Source organism: Delphinus delphis, chromosome 20, assembly GCF_949987515.2.
Source record: "Delphinus delphis chromosome 20, mDelDel1.2, whole genome shotgun sequence".
Lineage (NCBI taxonomy): Eukaryota > Metazoa > Chordata > Mammalia > Artiodactyla > Delphinidae > Delphinus > Delphinus delphis.
The window spans coordinates 3,566,195-3,590,445 of record NC_082702.1 but is presented as its reverse complement, the minus strand read 5'-3'; the positions used below and the strand labels follow the sequence as shown (position 1 = coordinate 3,590,445).

General features: G+C 46.9%; 2 protein-coding genes across 6 annotated transcripts in view; one reads left to right on the top strand and one right to left on the bottom strand.

Moving 5' to 3' along the window:
• LOC132416835 (NACHT, LRR and PYD domains-containing protein 2) overlaps window positions 1-24,251 on the bottom strand; it is a 1,001,898-nt gene that overhangs the window by 910,987 nt on the left and 66,660 nt on the right.
• Window positions 6,360-9,721, top strand: LOC132416840 (leukocyte immunoglobulin-like receptor subfamily A member 6). 5 transcript variants are annotated; one of them, XM_060000457.2, is made up of 8 exons: window positions 6,360-6,408; window positions 6,568-6,603; window positions 6,786-7,070; window positions 7,218-7,520; window positions 7,746-8,042; window positions 8,305-8,607; window positions 9,151-9,198; window positions 9,302-9,721. In XM_060000457.2, exons 1-8 carry the CDS (start codon window positions 6,375-6,377, stop codon window positions 9,472-9,474), a joined length of 1,479 nt encoding a protein of 492 aa, XP_059856440.1. In that variant the 5' UTR covers window positions 6,360-6,374; the 3' UTR covers window positions 9,475-9,721. The 5 variants fall into 5 exon arrangements, with proteins under 5 accessions (XP_059856440.1, XP_059856441.1, XP_059856444.1 ...); XM_060000458.1 differs by having other exon boundaries at window positions 6,375-6,408; window positions 9,151-9,195; window positions 9,329-9,721; XM_060000461.1 differs by having other exon boundaries at window positions 6,375-6,408; window positions 9,338-9,721.

Genomic DNA, 24,251 nt, shown 5'->3' with positions numbered 1-24,251 from the left:
AGATTATCATATTAAGTGAAGTATGTCAGAAAGAGAAAGACACATATCATGTGATTTCACTTATATGTGGAATCTTAAAACATGGTGCAAATAAACTTATTTATAAAACAGAAATACACTCACAGACAGACAAAACAACCTTATGGTTACCAAAGGGGATAAAGGGGGAAGGGATCAATTAGGAATTTGGGATTTGCAGATACACACTACTTTACATAAAATAGATAAACAACAAGGACCTACTGTATAGCACAGGGAACTATGCTCAATATCTCATAAAAATCTTTAACGGAAAGAATCTGAAAAAGAATATGTATATATAAATGAATGACTTTGCTATACACTTGGAAGTAACGCAACATTGTAAATTAACTATACTTCTATTTAAAAAAAAAAAGAAGTAATTTTGCCCCCACTGAGGGTGAGGGAGAACCTAGTCCCCTTAAGTGGAGGATGCCCTGGTGTCTAGGTCTGTGGTCTCTTCAAGTGCTGACTAATGGCATTCTCATTTCTCTCATTAGAGACTGTGACAGATATCTGTTTAGTCTTCTCATTTTATTTCCTGTGTAGATTAGCTATTGTTTCTATTTTCCCATTTCTGGTCTCACTAGGATGCATTCTAGAAAAATTAATCAACGCTTCAGGCAAGATGGCAGAACAGGAAGTCCCAGCTCTCATCCCCGCACATAAACAGTGACTAAAGTACGGTATTTGGGGAAAATAAATTTTATGCGAACTGCAGGATCCAGTTAGCAAGGTGCGACACCTCGAATGAGCACAGAACCAAGAAAAACCACTTTGAAAGGATAAGAGGAGCAGTTCCCTCCCCCTGTGCCCCATCCCCCAAGCTGGCACCCTCAGCGCTGAGAGCCTCCTCCGTTCGGCCCAGGCCAGAGGGAGTCAAGCTGCACCCACATCCCCAGGCTCCGGGCACTGCCTCACAGACCTCCTGGCCTCTCATCTCACTCAGAGCCCGAGGCCACAGGCCCATGTGGGGGCAGCAGAAGAGGAAGAGAGGGACAGGCGCTGTAGTAGCCGGCAGAGCCTGGCAGGATGGAGAGGAGGACCGATCCTGAGACTTCTCCCTCAGGAGGAGGAAAATGGAGCCAGCCCCCAGCCCCCGCCATCCCCCGCACTCCTCCAGGGGAAGCGGGGACACGGTGAAGGCACACAACTAGGAATCCTTCCCCAGGAGGGAGGGATGTGGAGCTGCACGTCCACAGAACACGTTTGAGAGGCTCCAGAATCTCTGACTGGGCTGGTCTGCAAACTCCGACCATAAAGACTGGAAGAGGTGGCTGTTTCTTCCAACACAGACACCAAAGCAAAGCTGTAAGACGCACGAAGAACCAGGGAATGTGACACTGCCGCAGGCAAGACATAAACCGTAACAGATGAAGGTCTATCAGACGCCTAACTGTTCAAACTAACTATCTTAAAGAAGCTCCGTGAGCTATCTTCCACAAGGGTGCCAAGAACACACAATTGGGAAAGGATAGTACTTTCAATAAATGATGCTGGGAAAACTAGACACCCACATGCAGAAGAATGAAACTGGACCCTCGGCTCACACCATATATAAAATCAAGTCAAAATGGACCAGAGACTTAACCATAAGGACTGAAACCATAAAACTACAAGAAGAAAGCATAGGGGAAGAGCTTCTTGATGTGAGTTTGGACAATGGTTTTTTGGATATGACACCAAAAGCACAGGCAACAAAGACAAAAATAGACAAGGGGATTGCATCATATTAAAAGCTTCTACACAGCAAAGGAAACAGACAACTGAGTGAAACGGCAACATATAGTATGGGAGAAGATATTTGCAAACCATGTATCTGATAAGCAGCTACTTGTCAGAATATACAAGGAGCTCACACAACGCAACGCAAAGTAGTAACAACCCAATTTAAAAAACAGGTAAAGGACCTGAATAGGCATTTCTCAAAAGAAACATTCCAATGGCCAAACAGTACATGAAGAGGTGCTCAACATCACTACCCTCAGGGAAATACAAATCAAATCCACAATGAGATATCACCTCACACCTGTTAGAATGGCTGTTATGAAACAGACAAAAGATAACAAGTGTTGGGCTTCCCTGGTGGCACAGTGGTTAAGAATCCACCTGCCATCGCAAGGGACATGGGTTCGAGCCCTGGTCGGGAAAGATCCCACGTGCCACGGAGCAAGTAAGCCTGTGTGCCACAACTACTGAGCCTGCGCTCTAGAGCCCACAAGCCACAACTACTGAAGCCCGCGGGCCTAGAGCCTTTTCTCCACAACAAGAGAAGCCACCGCAATGAGAAGCCCGCGCACCGCAAGGAAGAGTATCCCCCGCTCACCGCAACTAGAGAAAGCCCACGCACAGCAACGAAGACCCAGCGCAGCCAAAGATAAATAAATAAGTTAATTAAAAAACAAGATAACGAGTGTTGGCAAAGTTGTGGAGAAAAGAGAACCCTATGCATTGTTGCTGGGAACACACATCGGTGCAGCCACTGTGGAAAACAGTATGGAGTTTCCTCAAAAAATTAAAACTAGAACTACCTACCATAGGAGCCAGCAATTCCACTTCCGGGTATATAGCCAACGCAGATGAAACCACGATCTCGGAGACATATCTGCACTCCTATGTTCACTGCAGCATTATTCACATTAGACAGGATATGGATACAACCTCAATGCCTGTCGAAAGATGAAGAGATAAAGAAAATGTGAGATACGCACGCGCGCGCACACACACACACACACACACACAAATGTTCAGTATGCGAGGTCATGGATATGTTAATTAGCTTAATTGTGGTGATTATATCACAAGGTAAGTGTATATAAAAACATCAAGTGGGACTTCCCTGGCGGTCCGGTGGTTAAGAATCCACCTTCCAATGCTTGGGACGCAGGTTGGATCCCTGGTCAGGGAACTAAGATCCCACATGCCACGGGGCAACTAAGCCCACAAGCTGCAACTACTGAGCCCATGCACTCTGGAGCCTGCGCACGCAACGAAAGATCCCGCCTGCCACAGCGAAGATCCTGCGTGCCACAACTAAGACCCAACACAGCCGAGTAAATAAATAAATAAATAAATGCTTTTTTAAAAAATAAAAACATTAAGTTGTACATCTTAAATATACACAATTTTTGTTACCTATATCTCAATAAAACTGAAAATGTTTTCTTTCATTTAATTACACCAAGCACATTGGTAGTTATTCCATTTCTAATTTTAGGCTGTTACTCCCATGTTAACATATATATTTACATTTTTATTTCTAAACAGCTATGCATTCTCCTCCTCCATTAGAGAAGACAATGTTCTCATTATACTTCACCTGAAATCTGGGTACTCTATATACGTGTATGTGCGTGTGCACATCTGTGTGCCTGTGTGCACACGTGTGGGTGCATCTGTGGGTGCGTGTACTAGTTGTGTTAGTTAATTTTTCAGTGCTTTTCATACCATTTTTTTCTCATATTACATCTCACTTTCTCCATTACATCTCTTAGTATTCCTTTCACTGAGTGTGAAAATATCTAAGAACTTGCGTCTCTGGAAATGCCTTCTTTCACTCTCATTCTCTCTTTATCAAGTTACTTGAAAACATTTCTTATTTCAAACTAAGTGTGTGACTCAGTTACTGGGAGAGGAACATACATGTGATGGGAAAGGGATCCATCCCCACCAGAACCCTCCTGCTCTCTCAGGAAGACGCAGCCTGACGTGGTGGGCTGAGCGGAATGGACACAGCTCCCACAGGTCACATGTGGTGGCTGGAACCTCCTCGTAGTTAGGGATTCACCCTCTGATGAGCCTTTCACTTTTGTCCCTTAAAAATAATTTGGCTCAGTGTAAAATTCTTCCCAATTAATTCCCTGAAGGTATTTCTCCAGTATCTTCTGGCATCGCCTTTTGGTACGGGGTAGTCTGGTCCCAATGAGCTTGTCATTCTCTTAATGGTCATTTGCATTTTCTACAGGATGTAGTTTCAGGACATTTGTAGGGCCCCAGGACAGTCGTCTTTGATTTTTTTCAGTTGAAATGTTCACAAAATACAATTAACCATTTCGAAGCGTACAATTCACTCTGAGATACTTTTTTTTTTAATTTAACCTTCATTTTCTTAATTTACCATGAAGGGTCAAGATACAGACGTCACTTTTAAATACAGGCGTCCTAGCACTTAGTTGGCCTGTCCTCATCTCTGAAAAATGTTCAATTCTTCATTTCTTTGGCCATTGTTATACGTCACGACCTTTCCTTCTGACACTTACAATAGATATGACGTGGGCCCTCCTCATTCTATTCCCCAAGTATCTTGAATTTCCATTTCTGGTCTCTCTAAGCTTCATTGTGGAACACTTCCTCGATATTGTATTCAATTCCATAACTGGTCCCTCAGCTGTCTTGTCCTTGATGGGGTGACTTTTTTAATGTGTTCATCCTACTGGATTTGTCATCTCTACCTTTTCTAACTCTTAATACCTGCCCTTTCTTCTCTAAAATAATCCATATGGTTGCCTCCCTTTATTTTTCAGATACTTAAACACGCTTAATTTAAATCGACTGTCATATTCTCCTACTGATTCTTTTTTTCATATTTTTATATCAGCAAAGCCACTAATTGTGTTGTCATACAATCAAGATATTCACAGCAAGTATGTTCTACATTTTTTTCACCTCTTTATTGGTTTCCTACTGATTCTGTTTCCTTGCCTAGGACACCCCCATTCGACAGCAGACGGCTGTCCGTAGCACTGTCATCATTACTAGGGTCACTGTGATGTCCATTCCTGTTAAAGGCTCTGCCCTCACACCCCCGGTCTCTCCTAGAAGGCTTCTCCCCGGGCTGTCCTGGGAGTCAGGCTGACCTGCGGAGACTGCTGCAGCTGCTCTGCCCCGTGCTGCCCACCGTCTCAGACTTAGCATCTGCTCACAGCTGTGGCCTCAGGGATGGTCCAATGGGACCCTCACACTCTCACGAGGGTGGACGCCCAGGGCTGACAATCGTGGACTGAGTCTGTTTCACGCCACACAGGGGAGGTGGCTCAATGCTGACCACGGGCTTGGGGCAGTGAGCAGAGCTATCCCAGTGCCCGTCCAGAAACGCGGGGAAGTGGGGCCGCAGCTTCAAACTTCACCTGGAGCCCTGACCCCTCCCTGCCTGTGAGGACCTGGGTCCCTCTCTCTGTCCACACAGGTGGGAACCTCCTCCCTATGACCCTCTTGATGATCCCGGTCAGCGGGGCCCACTCAGCCTAGTTCCCTCTTCTTTGGTCTGGTTCCCTCTCCATTTGGGGAACTTTCTTTCTCTTTTTCTGCATGTGTCTGTGGGTACGTGTTTCAGAAATATTCAAAATAGCATTTCTCAGTGTTAGGAGCAGAGGAGGGCTCTTAGGTGGGCACCACAACCACCCACTTTGCCGTGGAGTCTGAGCCCAGGATCCTCTCATGTCCCACCCACTGCTGTTGTCACCTGCTCTGGAAATTAACAACGGTGATCCTGCAATGAACCTGACACCACTGAGCTCACAGCCACTCTGAGGAGTGGGGCTCACGACAACATGCAGAGGAGGAAACTCAGGCTCAGAAAGGGCACTGCCCTCACGGTTACAAGAGCAGTGGGGACAGAGTTAAATAGAGATGTTTTCCTTCAAAGGGAGACCTCTAACTCAAATCAAGGTCCGCTAAGCTTCCAGCCAGGATGACAGGACGGGGAGGAGAGCCCTGTCCAAGGATCAAGGGCCACCGAGCAGGCAGGAACGACTCAGGGGCTTGTTCCCAGGAAGGTGGGGTGGACGCTGTTTCAAGAAAAAGGGAGAAGTCCCTGAAGGGGGCTGAGACAGAAAGCAAACGCACACTCTGGGGCCAGGGGAGCAGGCATGTTTCCTTCCTTATTGCCCCGAACTTCTCCTCTGTGCTCATTGCCACACTGACCTCCACGGAGCTGTGGGCAGATGTTAAACGTGTGTCTCTGCTGATCTGAGCTCTGCGGTGCAGCAGGAATCTGCAACCTCCCTGAAGCATCGCCAAGGCCTGAGTGATCCCTGTCCATGGTGAGGACACCACAGGGACCTGCCGATGGACCGGCTGAGGACGAAGGAGACCCAACGGCGATGCTCTGAGAGGGAAAGACGTGCCTGGGTCACCCTCATATGGAAGGGGCGTCTCAGGAAGACACCGGGTCTGTCATGGGAATGAGAGCCAGGCTCCTGGGGAGGGGCAGTTCCCCTTCCTGTGGGGCTGCTGACGTGACAGTCCCTTGACGGGGAGGACCAGCCTCCCAGTGGACACACCCTCGGGTCTCCGTCCTGAGGGCACCGTGGTCTCCTCCATCTGCACCGCCTGGACCACAGGGACGAGACGCCATGACTCCCAGCCTCACGGCCCTGCTCTGCCTCGGTGAGATGGAGGAGGGGGAGGGGAAGCCCCAGCCAGGGACGGACCCCTCCCCACAGCCAGGCTGCTCTGTCAGGAGACCCCAGGACTCAGGAGGCTCACGGGTAGGAGAGGCGCTGCTCAGGATTCAGGGCGAACCTCTCACAGGGGTCTCTCTTCCAGGGCTGAGTGTGGGCCTGAGGACCCAGGTGCAGGCAGGTGAGTCTGTCCCCAGGTGTCCCACCTCCCTACTGATCATGGGGACAAGGGACCACCCCCAGGCAATAGGGTGGGGAGCAGCGGCTCTGGGCTGAAGGAGGGGGAGTCCGGGAGGTTGGGGGCTGAGAGCTGGGGACCTGGGGTGAGGATGTCTTGTGACCCAGCCTCTGATGTCCTTCCAGGCACCCTCCCCAAACCCACCATCTGGGCTGAGCCAGGCTCTGTGATCCCCTGGGGGAGCCCCGTGACCATCTGGTGTCAGGGGACCCGGGGGGCCCAGATGTTCCGTTTGGATAAAGAGGGAAGCTCACCTCCCTGGGACAGACGGCCCTCACTGGCGCCCGGGGACAAGGGCAATTTCTCCATCTCATACATGACACAGGACTATGCAGGGATATATCACTGTTACTATCGCAGCCCCACTGGCTGGTCAGAGAGCAGTGGCCCCCTGGAGATGGTGGTGACAGGTGAGAGGACACTCGGGGGTCCCAGCCTCGGGCTCTGCCCTCAGGAAGGGGGTCTGCTCTCAGGGGTCTGTCCCTCTCACAGCCCAGCCCTGGAGGAGGAAAGGGGCATGTGAGCACCATTTCACAATCTCCCTCCTTCTCTCCTAGGGGCCCACAGCAAACCCACCCTCTCAGCCCTGCCGAGCCCTGTGGTGACCTTGGGAGGGAACGTGACCCTCCAGTGTGGCTCATGGGAGGGACTGGACGGGTTCATTCTGACTAAGGAAGGAGAACCCAAGTCCTCCTGGACCCTGGATGCACAGCGAGGCCCCCATGGGCAGACCCAGGCCCTGCTCCCCGTGGGTCGCGTGACCCCCAGCCACAGGTGGATGTTCAGATGCCACGGCTTTTACAGGGACACCCCCCAGGTGTGGTCGGCCCCCAGTGACCCCCTGGAGCTCCTGTTCCCAGGTGAGGAGGTCCCACCCTGGCCTCACGTACTTCTTGAGGCACGAGACATTATTAGATGCTTTTCTCCCAGGATTGTCCCAGATGAGAGGGTGGGGTGAGGGGGGAGCGGGGCGCACAGGACAGAGACACAGAGTGTGAGTGACAATGAGGCCTGGGGTCCAGGATGGGAGAAGGGGCTTCATGGGAGGAACCAGCCCCTACAGCCCAGGGCTGGTCTTCCCCCAGGTGTGTCTGGGAAGCCCTCCCTCCTGACCCCGCAGGGCCCTGTCGTGGCCTCTGGACAGAGCCTGACCCTCCAGTGTCGCTCTCACGTCAGCTATGACAGATTCGCTCTGTCCCAGGAGGGGAGACAGGCCCTCCCCCAGCGCCCTGGCCGGCAGCCCCAGGCTGGGCTCTCTCAGGCCGACTTCCCCCTGGGCCCGGTGACCATCACCCACGCGGGCCGGTACAGATGCTACGGTGGACACAACCTCTCCTCCGAGTGGTCGGCCCCCAGTGACCCCCTGGACATCCTGGTGGCAGGTGAGGAGCCAGCCGGTCAGTCAGGGACCCAGACTCTGCACAGGCCCTGCCGGGGGAGTCCCAGCTGGTGATGCTGGGACCAGGCGTGAGGGGTCCCCAGGGAGAAAGGGAGGGAGACAGAGAGAGACGGGGGTGGGCAGGGAGAGGGAGAGACTCGGAGAAAACAGAGACAGACAGAGATGAGGGGCCTCAGGGAGGCCCAGCTGAGTCGCAGTTCAGAACCAGGGGGCGGGCAGCCCCTCACCCCCCTTCCTCTCTCTAGGGTCGTTCCCTGACACGCCCTCCCTCTCGGTGCAGCCGGGCCCCGTGGTGGCCTCAGGAGAGAACGTGACCCTGCTGTGTCAGTCAGGGAGCAGAAAGGAAACTTTCCTTCTGTCCAAGGAGGGGGCAGCCTGGCCCCCACTGCGTCTTAGATCAAAGTACCGAGGTGGGCATTTCCAGGCCGAATTCTCCATGAGTCCCGTGACCTCAGCCCACAATGGGACCTACAGGTGCTACAGCTCACTCAGCAGTAACCCCTACCTGCTGTCACACGCCAGTGCCCCCCTGGAGCTCGCGGTCTCAGGTGAGGGACCCTGACCCTGTCCTCTCTGACTCAGTCAGCTCAGGGCTCTGTCCCCAGAAATGTCTGAGGTAGTAATGAATGAGGGGACACAGTGGGCCTCCAGAGAGGAGGACATTCAATGGCCCCTGACTCCAAAGTCTCATCACTGGATCCTGGGTCCTCAGCTGTTGAATCAGTGGGAACTCCCAGAAGTAGGAGAATAAGATTATAGAGTTCAATCTCAGACTGAACACAGAACACACAGCACTCAATTATTTCTGTCTTAAGAGACCACTTTTCTCACTGATCCTGAGCACCGGGGGCACAGCCAACTCTGTTCCAAAGTGATTCCAAAGCAGGTTCTGAATTCAAAGAACACATGGTGGCTGAGAGAACCCAATGAGGAGAGCAGAGGGAACCTGGCATATTAGAGGAAGGGTTCATTAAGGAACTGTGTAGAAGCTGTAATATGAGAATTGGAGGCAGTGACGACACAGAACCCAGGAGAAGGGCTCGTGTCTCCCCAACTCCTCACTCACACCCTCACTTTACGATTCTCATGAGCAGCTGACACCATCCACCCGCCACAAAACCAGTCAGATCCCACGAGTGATGACATCACTCAGATATGGGGCTGGGCTCCGAGGGTCATGTCCTGTCAAGGAGAGGCAGGTTCCCTGGGTGGACATCCTGGCGTCTAGGGTGACTGGGATCTGCTCTGACCGTGTGATCTCTCGTCCAGAATCCCTACCCTCACACCCGCAAGACTACACAGTGGAGAACCTCATCCGGATGGGCATGGCCGGCTCCGTCCTGCTGGGGCTCGGGATTCTGCTCTTTCAGGCTCAACACGGCCACGGAGGAGCCCAAGATGCAGCCAGGAGCTGAACACAAGAGGGGACCGTGCACCGTCCGAGTGGTAGAGCCCTGTCACCACCTTATGTGCCCAGGAGGTTCTGGAAGAGAATCTGCAGCACGTGTTGTGTGAACTGTCTGACCAGGGAGGGAGAGACATGGTGTGGGTGCAGGAGAAGGCCCGGGAGTCCCTGTGGAGGACTGGGCCTCGGATAACCATGGTGCCTTCCCTCCCCACCAGCGATGACTCTCCCTGACTGCCCCGTCCCCTCACCCCTGTGACGTGAGGCACATCCCACACGGCAGGTTTGGGTCCTTACCTTTATACATATTCATGTTCTGTTTCACTTATCATGAAACACATGTTGCTTTAGTTTTAATTTCCACATTTGCTAATGTGTGTCATTGACCCTTATTCGTTCATCCCATAACACAGACTCTGTTTTAATAACTGAATAAGTGGGTGAAAACAGTCTCCAGTTTGGAACAGGTAAATCTAAAACTATTCCCTAAAACTTTTCCTGGACCCATCAATCTATTCTCTCCTCATGAGACAACACCTAGTACAGTTTCTCCAGAAACACGAGGTGTTTGAATGAGCACAATGGTGCTTGAAGTGACAGCCAGTGGGTGTGCTGCTAAAATGGCTCTAGAAATGTATCACTTTTTCAAAAGCCCTAACTGTGGCAATCGTCTGTTTCTTTGGTGTAAATACTCTCTTTTGGCCAACTGCACGGTGCCAGTGGGAATGCACTGTATGCAGAGCTGGAATGTTCGAGTATAAACCAGCTGCAGCACACTCACTGATGATCTCAGTGTACACACAGGTCGTCTTCTATTTTAAAATTTAGGGTTTCCCTGGTGGCGCAGTGGTTAAGAATCCGCCTGCCAATGCAGGGGACGCGGGTTTGAGCCCTGGTCCGGGAAGATCCCACGTGCCGCAGAGCAACTATGCCCGTGCGCCAGAACTACTGAGCCTGCGCTCTAGAGCCTGCAAGCCACAACTACTGAGCCCACATGCCACAACTACTGAAGCCTGCGTGCCACGAGCCCGTGCTCCACAACAAGAGAAGCCACCGCAAACAAAGAGTAGCCCCCGCTCGCTGCAACTAGAGAAAGCCCGGGCGCAGCAACAAGGACCCAACACAGCCAAAAACAAATAATTAATGAATTAATTAATTTAAAAAAGAAAGTTTAAAATCTATGGTAATTTCCACCTCAATGTCATGCCACAGTGATAGTGAAAGCATGATGCCAAAATTATATTACATCCACATTAAAGGTAAATAGAAAACAACGGCAATGTTAATTGTGGGAAAAAATAGAGTGCCTAGAATCCCAATATGTAACTGGTGAGAGTTCAAAGTGTTACCAGTCAATGAGGAAAGTAGATAACAATTATCCATTAAAAGGAAGAGACACACGTCTCTAGCCCCTAACTGTGTACCCTAGAGGAAAGTGTGTGCGTATGCATATGATATGTTTGTAACAGAGAAGAACAAACCTGACTCCATATTGGACCTATTCCTTTAGCTCCAACCCTTGTGCTCTGTTGCCTGTGCTCAGTCATGCACCTTTGCAAAAGAACGTTGCCTATAGCTTGAAATATACAGAATAGCCCATTCTCAAGACTCTGACCTTTAAAGGTATAACACTTCATACATACAGAGATAAAAAGTTGCAGAACAGAGAGTAACCTTTTCTTGTTGGAGGTTTAAAGGAACATGATGACCAGAGCTACATGGACAGCTGTAAGAACAAAGGATTCCAGCATCAAAAAGTGTGCAACAACCAGCCACACGTCCTCCGCTTTGTGTGTGTGTGTGTGTGTGTGTGTGTGTGTGTGTGTGTGTAAATGCACAGGTGGGTGTTTAATCTGTATTATCTCTGTTCTCCCTGGAATTTTCTTCCCCATGGGGCAAGGGCTACTTTACATTTAATAAACACTGTCTGACCCCCCACACACACAAAAACCCCATCTAACTCGGGTAAGAAGGTTCTTTGGGGCATCAGTCCACCACCTTCTAGGTCTGCTGGCTTTCTGAATAAAGTCACTATTCGTTGCCCCAACATCTCATCTCTCTGTCCCATGGCGAGCAGTATGAGCTTGGACTCAGCACATTCATGAGGATGTTGGCAGAGGTGTCACTCATTTTAGACAAAAACCACAGACATCAATGGCACAATTAATATTTGTGGTTTAAAAGAAGACATACAGATGGCACATGAAAAGATAACCAACACCGCTAACTAGTAGAGAAATGCAAATCAAAACTACCATGAGGTACCACCTCACACCGGTCGGAATGGCCACCATTAAAAAGTCTACAAACAATAGATGCTGAAGAGGGTGTGGAGAAAAGGGGACCCTCCTGCACTGTTGGTGGGAATGCAAATTGGTGCAGCCACTATGGAGAACAGTATGGAGGTTCCTCAAAAAACTAAAAATAAAGTTGCCAGATGATCCAGCAATGCCACTCCTGGGCATATATCCAGACAAGCTGTAATTCGAAAAGATACGTGTACACCTATATTCACAGCATCACTATTTACAATAGTCAAGACATGGAAACAACCTAAACGTCCACTGACAGATGAATGGATAAAGAAGATGTTGTGTGTGTGTGTATACATATATACACACACGCGCACGCGCACACACGCGCACGCGCACACACACACACAATGGAATACTACTCAGACATAAAAAAAATGGAAAAGGGTGGGAAAGGGAGGATGGGAGGGAGGGGATATGGGGACGTGTGTATGCATATGGCTGATTCGTTTTGTTGTGCAACAGAAACTAACACAGTAATTAGTGAAGCAATTATATTCCCATAAAGATCTATTTAAAAAATTGAGGGCTTCCCTGGTGGCGCAGTGGTTGAGAATCTGCCTGCTAATGCAGGGGACACGGGTTCGAGCCCTGGTCTGGGAGGATCCCACGTGCCGCGGAGCGACTAGGCCCGTGAGCCACAACTACTGAGCCTGCGCGTCTGGAGCCTGTGCTCCGCAACAAGAGAGGCTGCGATAGTGAGAGGCCCGCGCACCGCGATGAAGAGTGGCCCCCGCTTGCCACAACTAGAGAAAGCCCTCGCACAGAAACGAAGACCCAACACAGCAAAAATAAATTAATTAATTAATAAACTCCTACCCCCAACATCTTCTTTAAAAAAAACAAAAATTGAAAGAAAAAAAATGAAATAATGCCACTTGCAGCAACGTGGATGGACCTAGAGATGATCACACTAAGTGAAGTAAGACAGAAAGAGAAAGACAAATACCATATGATATCACTTACATGTGCAATCTAAAAAATGACACAAGGGACTTTCCTAGTGGTCCAGTGGCTAAGACTCCATGCACCCAATGCAGGGGGCCCAGGTCTGAACCCTGATCAGGGAACTAGATCCCACATGCTGCAACTAAGAGTTCGCATGCCACAACTAAACATCCTGCATGCCTCAAAAAGGATCCCGCACGCGGCAGTGAAGATCCCATGTGCCACAACTAAGGCCAGGTGCAGCCACATAAATAAATAAATACAACACAAATGAACATATCTATGAAACAGTAACAGACTCACAGACATAGAGAACAGACTTGCGGTTGCCAATGGGGAGGGAGGTATTGGGAGTTTGGGATTAGCAGATACAAACTATTTATATATAAGATGGATAAACGACAAGGTCCTACTGTATAGCACAGGGAACTATATTCAATATCCTGTGATAAACCATAATGGAAAAGAATATATATAGGTATAACTGAATCACTTTGCTGTACAGCAGAAATTGACATACTGTAAAGCAACTATACTTCAATAAGTTTTTTTGTTAATTTTTAAAAATTTGTGGTTTATATATATGCAATGGAATATTATAGGGCAGTAAAAATTCACAAACTGAAACTACACACAGAATAAAGATCCATTTTGAAACATGGAATTAAATAAATAAAAGAAAATGTTAAGAAGCATGACTGTAATATTACTCCACTACATACATAATGTTCAAGAGGAGACAAGATTTACAACTTAGGGAGGCATAACTCATCTTGACCCTACCATAAAAGAAGGAAACGGTTTCCATGTAATTCATTAGGGTGGTGACCTGTATGGTGATGCTGGAAGCTTTAGTTCAAGATGGAAGCCACAGGGTCTTCTGGAAAACGGGTAATTTCTCACGGAATTTCTTTCTTATTGCTTTATAATTAACATACAATATTACACTAGTTTCAGGTGTACAACATAGTGATTTGATATTTTTAAACATTATGAAATGATCACCACAATAAAACCAGTTACAATCTGTCACCACACAAAGTTGTTACAGTATTATTGACTATATTCCTTATGTGTACATTACATCCCCATGACTTATTTCTTCTACAGCTGGAAGTTTGTACCTCTTAATCCCCTTTACGTATTTCATCCTTCCCCCCTCCCACACTCCCCTACGGCAACCACCAGTTTGTTCTCTGTACCTATGAGTCTGTTTCTGTTTCGTTTTGTTTGTTCTTTCGTGTTGTTTATTTTTGCTTTTGTTGCCCTTGCCTAAGGAGACATATCCAAAAACATACTGCTTTCTTAACGCCTTATAGATTTAAGAACACAGCTTTTTCACCTCCTCGGTTAAGTTTATTCCCAGGTATCTGATTCTTTTTGAAGTAATTCTAAACAGGATTGCTTTCTTGATATTCTTTCTGATAGTTCATTTTTAATGTATAGAAAAGCGGAAGATTTCTGTATATTAGTTTGGTATACTTTATTACAACTTTACTGAATTCATTCATTAGTTTTAATAGGTTTTGGTGGAGTAATTAGAGCTTTCTATGTATAGTATCATGCCATCTGCAAATAGTTACTTCTTCATGTTCAGTTTGGATGCGTTTTATTTCTTTTCCTTGACTAATTGCTGTGGCTAGGACTTCTACTACTATGTTGAATAAAAATGGGGAAAGGGAGCATCTTCTCTTGTTCCAGATCTTAGAGGAAATGAATTCAGCTCTTCACCCTTCAGTATAATGTTACACTAAAGGACTTTACATCATGATCCAGTGAGATTCATTCCAAGGATGCAAGGATGGTTTAACATCCATAATCCAACCAATGGGATACACCACATTCACAAAATGAAGGACAAAAACTATATGATCATCTCAATAGATATAGAAAAAAACATCTGACAAGATTCAACACCCATTTATGACAGAAGCTCTCACTCAAGTGGGTATAGAAGGAACCTACCGCAACACAATACAGGCCATGATGACAAGCCCACAGGTAACATCATACTCAATGGTGAAAAACTGAAAGCGAACCCTGTAAAATCAGGAATAAGACAAGAGTGCCCATTCTCACCACTCTTCTTCAACACAGTATTGGAAGTCCTAGACAAAACAATTAGGCAAGACAATGAAATAAAAGCCATCCAAATTTGACAGAAAGAAGCAAAACTGTCACTATTTCTGGTTGACTTGATTTTATATGTAGAAAACCCTGCAAACTCCAACAAAAATTATAAACAAATATAGTAAAGTTGCAGGATACAAAATCAATATACAAAAACCTGTTGCACTTTTATTCACTAAAAATGAGCTAGCAGAAAGAGAAATTAAGAAAACAATCTCATTTACCATTGCAATAAAAATAATAAAATACCTAGGAGTCAATTTAACTAAAGAGGTCTCAGAGACCTGTACATTGAAAATTATGAGACACTGTTGAAAGAAACTGAAGACACAAATAAATGGCAAGCTATTCTGTGCTTAGGTGTTGAAGAATATAACATTGTTAAAATGTTCATATGACCTAAAGCAATCTACAGATTCAGTGTAACCCCTATCAAAATCCGAAGCACGTTTTCCATAGAAACAGGACAGAAAAAAATTCTAAAATTCCCATGGAACCAGAAAAGACCACAAAGAGCTAAAGCAAGCTTAAGAAAAAAGCACAAAGCTGGAGGCATCACACTCCCTGATTTCAAACTATCATCACAAACCATAGAAATCTCAACTGTATCACAGTGGCAGAAAATCAGATACGTAGCTCAAAGAACAGAATTGAGAGCCCAGAAATAAACTCACACATATATGAGCAATTAATTTACAACAAAGGAGCAAAGAACATACAATAGAGAAGGAATAGTTTCTTCAGTAGATGGTGTTGGGGACTTCCCTGGCGGTCCGGTGGTTAGGACCCCATGCTTCCAATGCAGGAGGCGCGGGTTCAATCCCTGGTCAGGGAACTAAGATCACACATGCCGCGTGGCACGGCCAAAAAATAATAAACAAATAAATAAATGGTGTTGTGAAAACTGGACAGCCACACCAAAAATAAAAATAGACCACTATCTCATACCACACACAAAAGTCAACTCAAAATCCATTAAAGACTTGAATGTAAGGCTAGAAACTTTAAACTCTTAGAAGAAAACAGAGTACGCTCTTTGACACTGATGTTAACAATATCTTTCTAGATCTGTCTCCTCAGGCAAGGAAATAAAGGCAAAAATAAACAAATGGGATTACATCGATCTAAAATCTTTTGCACGGTGAAGGAAACAACCGACAAAATGAAAAGACAACCTATGGAATGGGAAGAGAGAGTTTCCAATCATGTATCTGACAAGGGGTTAATAACAAAAATATATTTAAAAAACTCATACGACTCAACAACAAAAATACAACCAACCTGATTTTAAAATGAGCAGAGGAAGGGAAGAGACAGTGTTTCAAAGAAGACATACAGAAGGCCAACGGGCATGTTGAAAACATGTTCAACATCACTAATTATTAGGGAAATGCAAGTCCAAACCACTATGAGACCTCGGCCCTGGTGGAACGGCTATTATCAAAAAGGCAAGAAATAAAAAGTGTTGGTGAGGACGTGGGGAAAAGCTATTCTTCATATACTGTTGGTGGGAATGTAAACCGGTGCCGCCACTGTGGAAGCCAGTATGGAGGCCCCTTGTAAAATTAAAAATAGAACTACCATATGCTCTAGGTATTCCACTTCTGGGCATTTATCGATGGAATAGAAAAACACTAATTTGAAAAGATATATGCACCCCCGTGTTCATCGCAGCATTATTTATGATAAACAAGACATGGAAACAACCTAAGTGCCCATCAACAGATGAATGGATAAAGAAAATATGATACATCGGGACTCCCCTGGTGGCGCAGTGGTTAAGAATCCACCTGCCAATGTAGGAGACATCGGTCTGAGCCCTGGTCCAGGAAGGTCCCACATGCCGTGGAGCAACTAAGCCCGTGCACCACAACTACTGAGCCTGCGCTCTAGAGCCCACAAGCCACAACTGCTGAAGCCCGTGTGCCACAACTACTGAGCCTGTGCTCTAGAGCCCGGGAGCCACAACTACTGAGCTCGCACGCCCAGAGCCCGTGCTCCGCAACAGAAGAAGCCGCTGCAATGAGAAGCCAGCGCACCACAACGAACAGTAGCCCCCGCTCGCCACAACTAGAGAAAGCCCGTGAGCAGCAACGAAGCCATAAATAAATAAATAAATAAATAAATAAATAAATTTATTATTGCGTTTTCATTTCCTGTAGGTTAAACTGTGATTTTTGTTGTTGAGATCCTTGATGGAACATATTCCAGAGACCCATGGATCCCCCCTTTTCCTTCAACCTACAACCATCCCTCCTTCTCCCCTGTACACTCCTCGGTGCTGGGGAATCTGCTAACTTGCAGAAGAGGATGGTCTATAACAGAAGATGTAGGATGGGACCCATGGGCTTGTACAGGATCCAGAGAGTCAGTGTACGCCTGGGGCTGTATGTGGGATGTTTTTTTGACTTATTGGGGAAGACAGGCTGAGCAACCTCGGGTACACCACTACCTTTTTCTGGCTTTGGTGTCCCTGTCAAAGATGTGGGGATCTGGAAGAATACCCCCAAAAGCCTTGACTCTCTTCCATTTGCAGATGCTGCCACTGTGGACCCAGAGCCCATGGAAGACCGAACGATGAAGGGCGAGGTGAATCCTCCCAGCCCCAACCCTCACCATAACTTGAGCCCTTCCACATATCCAGTGCTCCTGCCTTCAGATATCATGTCTCAGTACATCATTCTTACCCTTCTCCTCTCAGGACCCTACAGCAGAAGACACACAGGATGTGACACACACCCACATGAACCGCTACACCCTCTCAGAGACAATATCCACTCCCATTCCCCTGAGCCCTACGTCCTCCTCTGAGTCCAGTATCTACATGGGACTCGATGTAAACCAAGACCATGCTGAGACCCGACCTGGCCCCAGGCGCTGAGCACACAGAGTGTTACAAAGCAAGGACCTGGACCTCTTCTTAAAGAGGCTCCTCCATGGACACTCTTCCTTCTCCTCAAACCCAGGCCCCCAGCTCTGAGGCTCACAGTGGAGTCTCAAGACATGTAGGATGGTCTTCAAAATCCCACAACCCCTTCGTCAGCTCCCAGCTGTTCTATTCTAACTATCCGGCCATTTCCGGATATTTTATTGCACTCACCCGCACATACTGGATAGCAAATCACTATCATCCTTTTTCTGAAATTCCACTGAAGCAAATCTAGAAAGTCTGCCAGTTGATCCTTCAAACTATTCAGTTAAAACGACGACAGCAACAACAACTATTCTGTAAAATTTTACAAAGATGATGTATAAAATGAACTTATTTACAAAACAGAAACAGACTCACAGAATTAGAGAACAAACTTATGGCTACCAGGGGGGCAGCGTGGGGGGAGGGATAGATTGGGAGTTTGGGATTGACATGTACACACTGCTATATTTAAAATAAAATGCCTCAGAACCTTTTTTTTTTTTTAAGATTCCATACGTATGTGTGAGCATACAGGGGCAGGACAGGAATAAAGATGCAGACCTAGAGAATGGACTTGACACAGGAAAGGGGAAGGGGAAGCTGGGATGAAGTGAGAGAGTGGCACGGACATATACACACTACCAAACATAAGGTAGATAGCTAGTGGGAAGCAGCTGCATAGCACAGGGAGATCAGCTCGGTGCTTTGTGACCACTTAGAGGGGTGGGATAGGGAGGGTGGGAGGGAGACGCAAGAGGGAGGAGATATGGGAACATATGTATATGTATAGCTGATTCACTTTGTTATACAGCAGAAACTAACACACCACTGTAAAGCAATTATACTCCAATAAAGATGTTTAAATAAATAAATAAATAAATAAAATGCCTTTGCATGAAAAAATAAAAGCAATGCAAGTACGTGAAAAAAAAAAAGATGAAGTATATCCTGTTTGAGGTATCCAGTATGGTGGCCACTAGCCATACAAGGGTACGTAAATGAAAATTAGATTAAGTTAAATAAATTTTAAAATTCAGTTCCTCGGCTACACTAGCCAAAATTCAAGGGCTCAGAAACCGCACGTATCTGCTCACTGCCACACGGAACACAGCAAATACATGACACTTCCATCGTGGTAGAACACAACAGCTGTTCTAGATTGATGACGCCAATGTGAAGACAGAATCCATATTCTCACAGAGCTCAGTCTGATGGAAGAGACCCACAGGTAGGGATGATACTTAACATAATATTACGAGATGACCAAACCTAGTGGAATGTAAGTAACAAGGAGAATCTCTTCCTGGAAGGACTTATCACCTCTTAACTCCGTGAAAATTTCTGCCGGATATATTTTCACCCAGACTCTAAGGATATCACCTCGTGCTTACACGTTTTTTTTAGCACCCATCGTTTTCTGGAAAGAAACCACACATCTGTTCTTAGTACACAATACACTCAGGAAGGTGGCTTTTGCGGAACTCTCCAATCTTACCCTTAATTTTTTATTTTCTAATTTAATCAGTGTCTTCACAAAGAGCCCACAAACTACTACATACAATAAACTAAATGGAGTTAATCTTTAAAAAATTGTGGATCAGCTATGTTGTACACCTGAAATGTATATAATATTGTCAATCAACTATACCTCAATTTTTAAAAGAGAACAAAATCCTGCCGTTAGAGAACATGGATGGACCTGCAGGGTATTATGTTTAGTGAAGAAAGTCAGACAGAAAAAGAGAAATACTATATGTTTTCACTTATGTGTGGAATCTAAAAATCAAAACGAACAAACAAATATAACAAAACAGAATCAGACTCACAGATACAGAGAACAAACTAGTGGTTGCCTGAGGGAAGAAGAGGGGTGGTGGGGAGCAAAATAGGTGAAAGGGATTAAGAAATACCAATGACCAGTTATAAAATAAGTAAGTCACAGGGATATAACGTACAGCACAGGGAATATGGTCAATATTTGATAATACTTTGTTATGGTGTGTAATCTATAAAAATATCGAATCACTGTGTAATACACCTGTAACTAATATAATATTGTAAGTCAACCATACGTCAACTTTTAAAAATTGTTAGGTGTCCAAGGAACTTGGAAATACACACATACAGGGAAAAGATGATACAGTATAAGGAAATCCATAAATTAAAAAAAATCATAAAATTGGCATTTTCAATAAAAAAAATTTACTATCATAAAGATGGTTGAGCATTCAAGATAAAATATAATGTTTGGGAATTTTCTTAAACGTAGGAAAGAAGAAATAAGAAATTCTATGAAAATCATATCCAAGATGAAAAAAGAAAATAATTCAATGTATCAAGGTAATAACAGATTAGATACTGAAGAATAAATTTCTGGTAAACTTAACAATGTCGTCATAGGTGGGTTGAGTCAGAGATTACGTTACAAGCCCGGCCATTGTTAAATGATCTGAAGAGACAGCTCTAGTCCGAAAATCTTCCAGGAAGCCCAATTCCTCCCTCAGCTGGGCCCCCCACACTGACTTTTTTAAGGTAAGAAGAGCCCGTGTGAGTCACCTGTCCGTCCCGTGGTCAACTTGTACACGACATTAGTTGGGCCGCCATCATAACGTCCTGTGTGCTTTTCAGGTTTGCTGGGTCACCGCCTTCTGTTCAGCAGAAGCAGTACTGTGCTGCCCACCATCGCCAGCCTGGCGTGTCTTGGTGGGTCCTGGAAGGGAAGGCAGGCAGGGAACTCTCTGGTGGACACACTGGGCTGGAACACTGAGTCCTCCACAGCAGAGAGCCCTGCTTCCATGGGGGCAAGGTAGACCTTGATGGCTGAGTTCATCTTCAGCTGAGCGCAGTCGTAGCCAACGAGGCTCCCAGGCCAGGTGGAAGCAGGAGTGGGGGGCCAGGTCTTACAGGAGATGGACTGTCCATCATAAGTCTTTCTTTCCAGGGTTCTTCTTGAGCCAGAGGATCTGGGCACAAGGGGGTGAGTCTCTTCCCCAAACCTTGGGTTGCCATCCACCTCAAATAAGACCTTCCTGTAATAGGAGGGGATACAGCACAGAAGGTAGGGTGATGGGTTGACGGGGGGACGTCGTAACAATATGAGGGTGAGTCTCTTGGGAAGTAGACAGTGGGGGCCCAGGAAAGTCTAGCCCCCAATTCTGGTCCAGAAACCCTTCCTAGACACTCTTCTTCCCTCTGCTGAGCCAGGCTCTAGGGCACCAATAGAAGACTGTGATGCTCAGACCTGGCGTGTCTGGGAGGAATCGGTGTCATCTCTAGAGTGAGGGAAGGAAGCAGTGCCAGAAGCAACAGCCCCTCGGAGGACAAGGCAATAACTCAAGTCCTCCAGCAGTTCCATGAGACCAGGCACTGCAGGCACTACTGCTGCTGTCCTGCTTTCAGAAGAGGGGGAGAACCGTATACCGCGCCCCTGAGACTCCAGGAGGTTGTGTTGTAGGCTTCACCGTGCCACGTGTTTCTCGTGTGAGCTGACATCATTTCACTCAACGCAGGTTATTCTTCTATTCATTGTCTACTCTGTCTTGTCTTATGCAACTAATTTTACATTATCAACATCTAGTAAGAGTCCGCTAGTCGGCACTTGCTCAAAGTTCTCAGCAGATGTTCTTCTTGTAGGAGATGCCATGTCTCTGTGGCGTAGGAATCTCCATGGGGCATGGGTTCCCCTGGTTTGGAAAGGAGCCTTAGAGACGTGGGAAGGAGGAGGAACCTCTGAGCACAGGGAGGGGAAGGGGCTCCCCATCTTCCTCTCTAAGCTGTGCCTCCTTCTCCCCCAGGTGGTCAGGACAAGCCCTCCCTGTCAGCCTGGCCAAACCCTATGGTTCCTCAAGGACAGCATGTGACTCTTCAGACTGGACCCCCATCTCGGCTTTGACAGGTTCAGCCTGTACAAGGATGATGGAGCCCACGTCCCTGGGCTCCCAGGCATATTTCAGAACAGCTTCCTCATGGGCCCTGTGACCTCAGCACATGCAGGGACCTACAGATGTCACGGTGATTACAGTCACTTCCCCTCTGTGTGGTCAGCACCCAGCGAGCCCCTGGAGATCGTGGTCACAGGTCAGAGAGCTCTTGTCCAGAATGGCTACCCGTTGAGCCAATCTTCCTAATCCCAAAGTTTCCTGGTGGAAGTGTCAGTCAGGGTCCAGTCAGAACAACAGGAAGCGCTCCAAGTATTTTAGATAAAAGAGTACTTAATGCAGGAACTTGGGTACTAGAGTGGGCAGAATAATTGTACCCCATGATGCCCACATCCTAATACTCCAAATCTAGGAATGTGTCATGTTACATTCCAAGGGAGACGAAATTGGATAGGGAACTAATGTTGGTAAGCAGTTGACCCTGAGATGGGGAGACTATCCTGGGTTATCCAGGTGGGCTCTGTCATCACAAGGGTCCACATAAGAGAAAGAAGGAGGCAGGAGCATGAGCATCAGAGCAACAGCGCATAAGAAAGCCGCCACCCACCAGCGCTGGCTTCGAAGATAGAGGACAGGGTCATGAAACCAGGAATTCCAGCTGCCTCTCCAAGTTGGAAAAGGCACGGGAACTGATTCTCCCCTAGAGCTCCAGAAGGGAACACAGCCCTGCTGACACCTCGATCTTAACCCAGTGAAACCTGTGTCAGACTTCTGACTCCAAAACTACAAAATCATAGATTTGTGTTCTTTTCAGCCACCACGTTTGTGGCAATTTCCTACAGCAGCAATAGGGAACCAATACAGGTATCCAGGTGACGGGTAAGTTAGGAAACCAAACAGGGGAAGTGAGGCTACCCAGCAATAGGTAAGGGCAGGACGCTGGTACCACCACTAGGCTGGAGTGACATAAGGAGGGGGCAGTGTTCATAGAGCCTGTCTCAGGCGTGCCCCACGGAAGCAGGGACCATGGAGAAGGCACGGACATGGCAGGAGATGAGCCCCTGCCCTGCCCCCCATCCACAGGCACAGGCTGGAGGGACACTGAGAGGTGCTGTAGTCCCTGCCTTACTGCTTAATTTTTACCTCCTACCAGGGGTTCTGATGTGTCAAAAAGAACATGAACCTGGAGGCTTCCCTGGTGGTGCAGTGGTTAGGAATCCGCCTGCCAATGCAGGGGACGCGGGTTCGAGCCCTAGTCCAGGAAGATCCCACATGCCGCGGAGCAACTACGCCCGTGAGCCACAACTACGGAAGCCGCGCACCTAGAGCCCGTGCTCGGCAACAAGAGAAGCCACTGCACTAAGAAGCCTGCGCACCGCAATGAAGAGTAGTCCCCGCTCGCCGCAACTAGAGAGAGCCTGTGCGCAGCAACAGAGACCCAACACAGCCAAAAATCAATAAATAAAATAAATAAATTTATTTAAAAAAAGATAAATAGGGCTTCCCTGGTGGCGCAGTGGTTGAAAGTCTGCCTGCCGATGCAAGGGACACGGGTTCGTGCCCCGGTCCGGGAAGATCCCACATGCCACGGAGCGGCTGGGCCCATGAGCCATGGCCGCTGAGCCTGCGCGTCCGGAGCCTGTGCTCCGCAACGGGAGAGGCCACAGCAGTGAGAGGCCTGCGTACCGCGAAAAAAAAAAAAAAAAAAAAGATAAATAATTTCTAAGGCTCCAATGTATAGCATGGTGAGTATAATTAACGATACTGTATTCTATACTTAAAAGTTGCTGAGAGAGTAGATCTAACCGCATACACAAAAAAAGAAATGGCAATTATGTGAGGTGGTAGAGGCGTTAGCTAATGCCACAACGGACCTCGTTTTGCAGCACCGAAGTGTATCAAATCAACATATTGTGCACCTAAACTTACACAATGTTGTGTCAATTATATCTCCATAAAGTTGAAAAAAAGAGTGACGCCTTGCAATGAAAATGAGACAGCCAGTAGGAAGTTGATGTGAAATATCTGACTTCTCATACTTGAAGAACTAGTAAGAGCCAGGTATCTGTGTCCAAATTTATCTGTCTGTCCATCTGTCTATCCACCTACCTACCTACTTATCTACCTATCTATCTAATTTATATTCTCTATCAATCCATCATCTATCTACAGATTACAGGTTTAAATATACATACAGATATAGGAAGTTCTTTCTTTAGAGATGGTGAATACCTCCTGAAAAAAAATTCCCCTGCATGCTGGCATTGAGGTAATCCAAAGCATAAGAGTACACTGCCTGCCTGATTGAGCCCAAACGTGGTCCATGAATTCCGGGGAGGACATGTGCATCCGTAAGAGCCAAGGCCACTTGGCTTTTGACTGACGGGTCAATGAAGAAATACCTCTGTCTGTATGGTACCCATCTAATATCCTGTCCCAAGCTCTTCCATTTAGATGTGGGATGTTGTCCAAAGAAGGATTTGAGCCCCATTAGACACTGGTTAAGGAAAACACTCACTTCTCATCTGAAACATAAACAGGGAGATTGATCTCCTCTTAGACGCCACCCAAGAGCTCCCCAGAATGAAGTTCTTTGGAAAGGAAC

What these genes read in the sequence shown, in the direction of transcription:
- LOC132416840 (XM_060000457.2), top strand. Translation starts at nt 6,375, where the DNA reads ATGACTCCCAGCCTCACGGCCCTGCTCTGCCTCG. An exon ending in CACGGCCCTGCTCTGCCTCG is followed by an intron (nt 6,409 to 6,567) that starts GTGAGATGGAGG and finishes TCTCTCTTCCAG; the next exon opens with GGCTGAGTGTGGGCCTGAGG. An exon ending in CCTGGAGCTCGCGGTCTCAG is followed by an intron (nt 8,608 to 9,150) that starts GTGAGGGACCCT and finishes GATTCTCATGAG; the next exon opens with CAGCTGACACCATCCACCCG.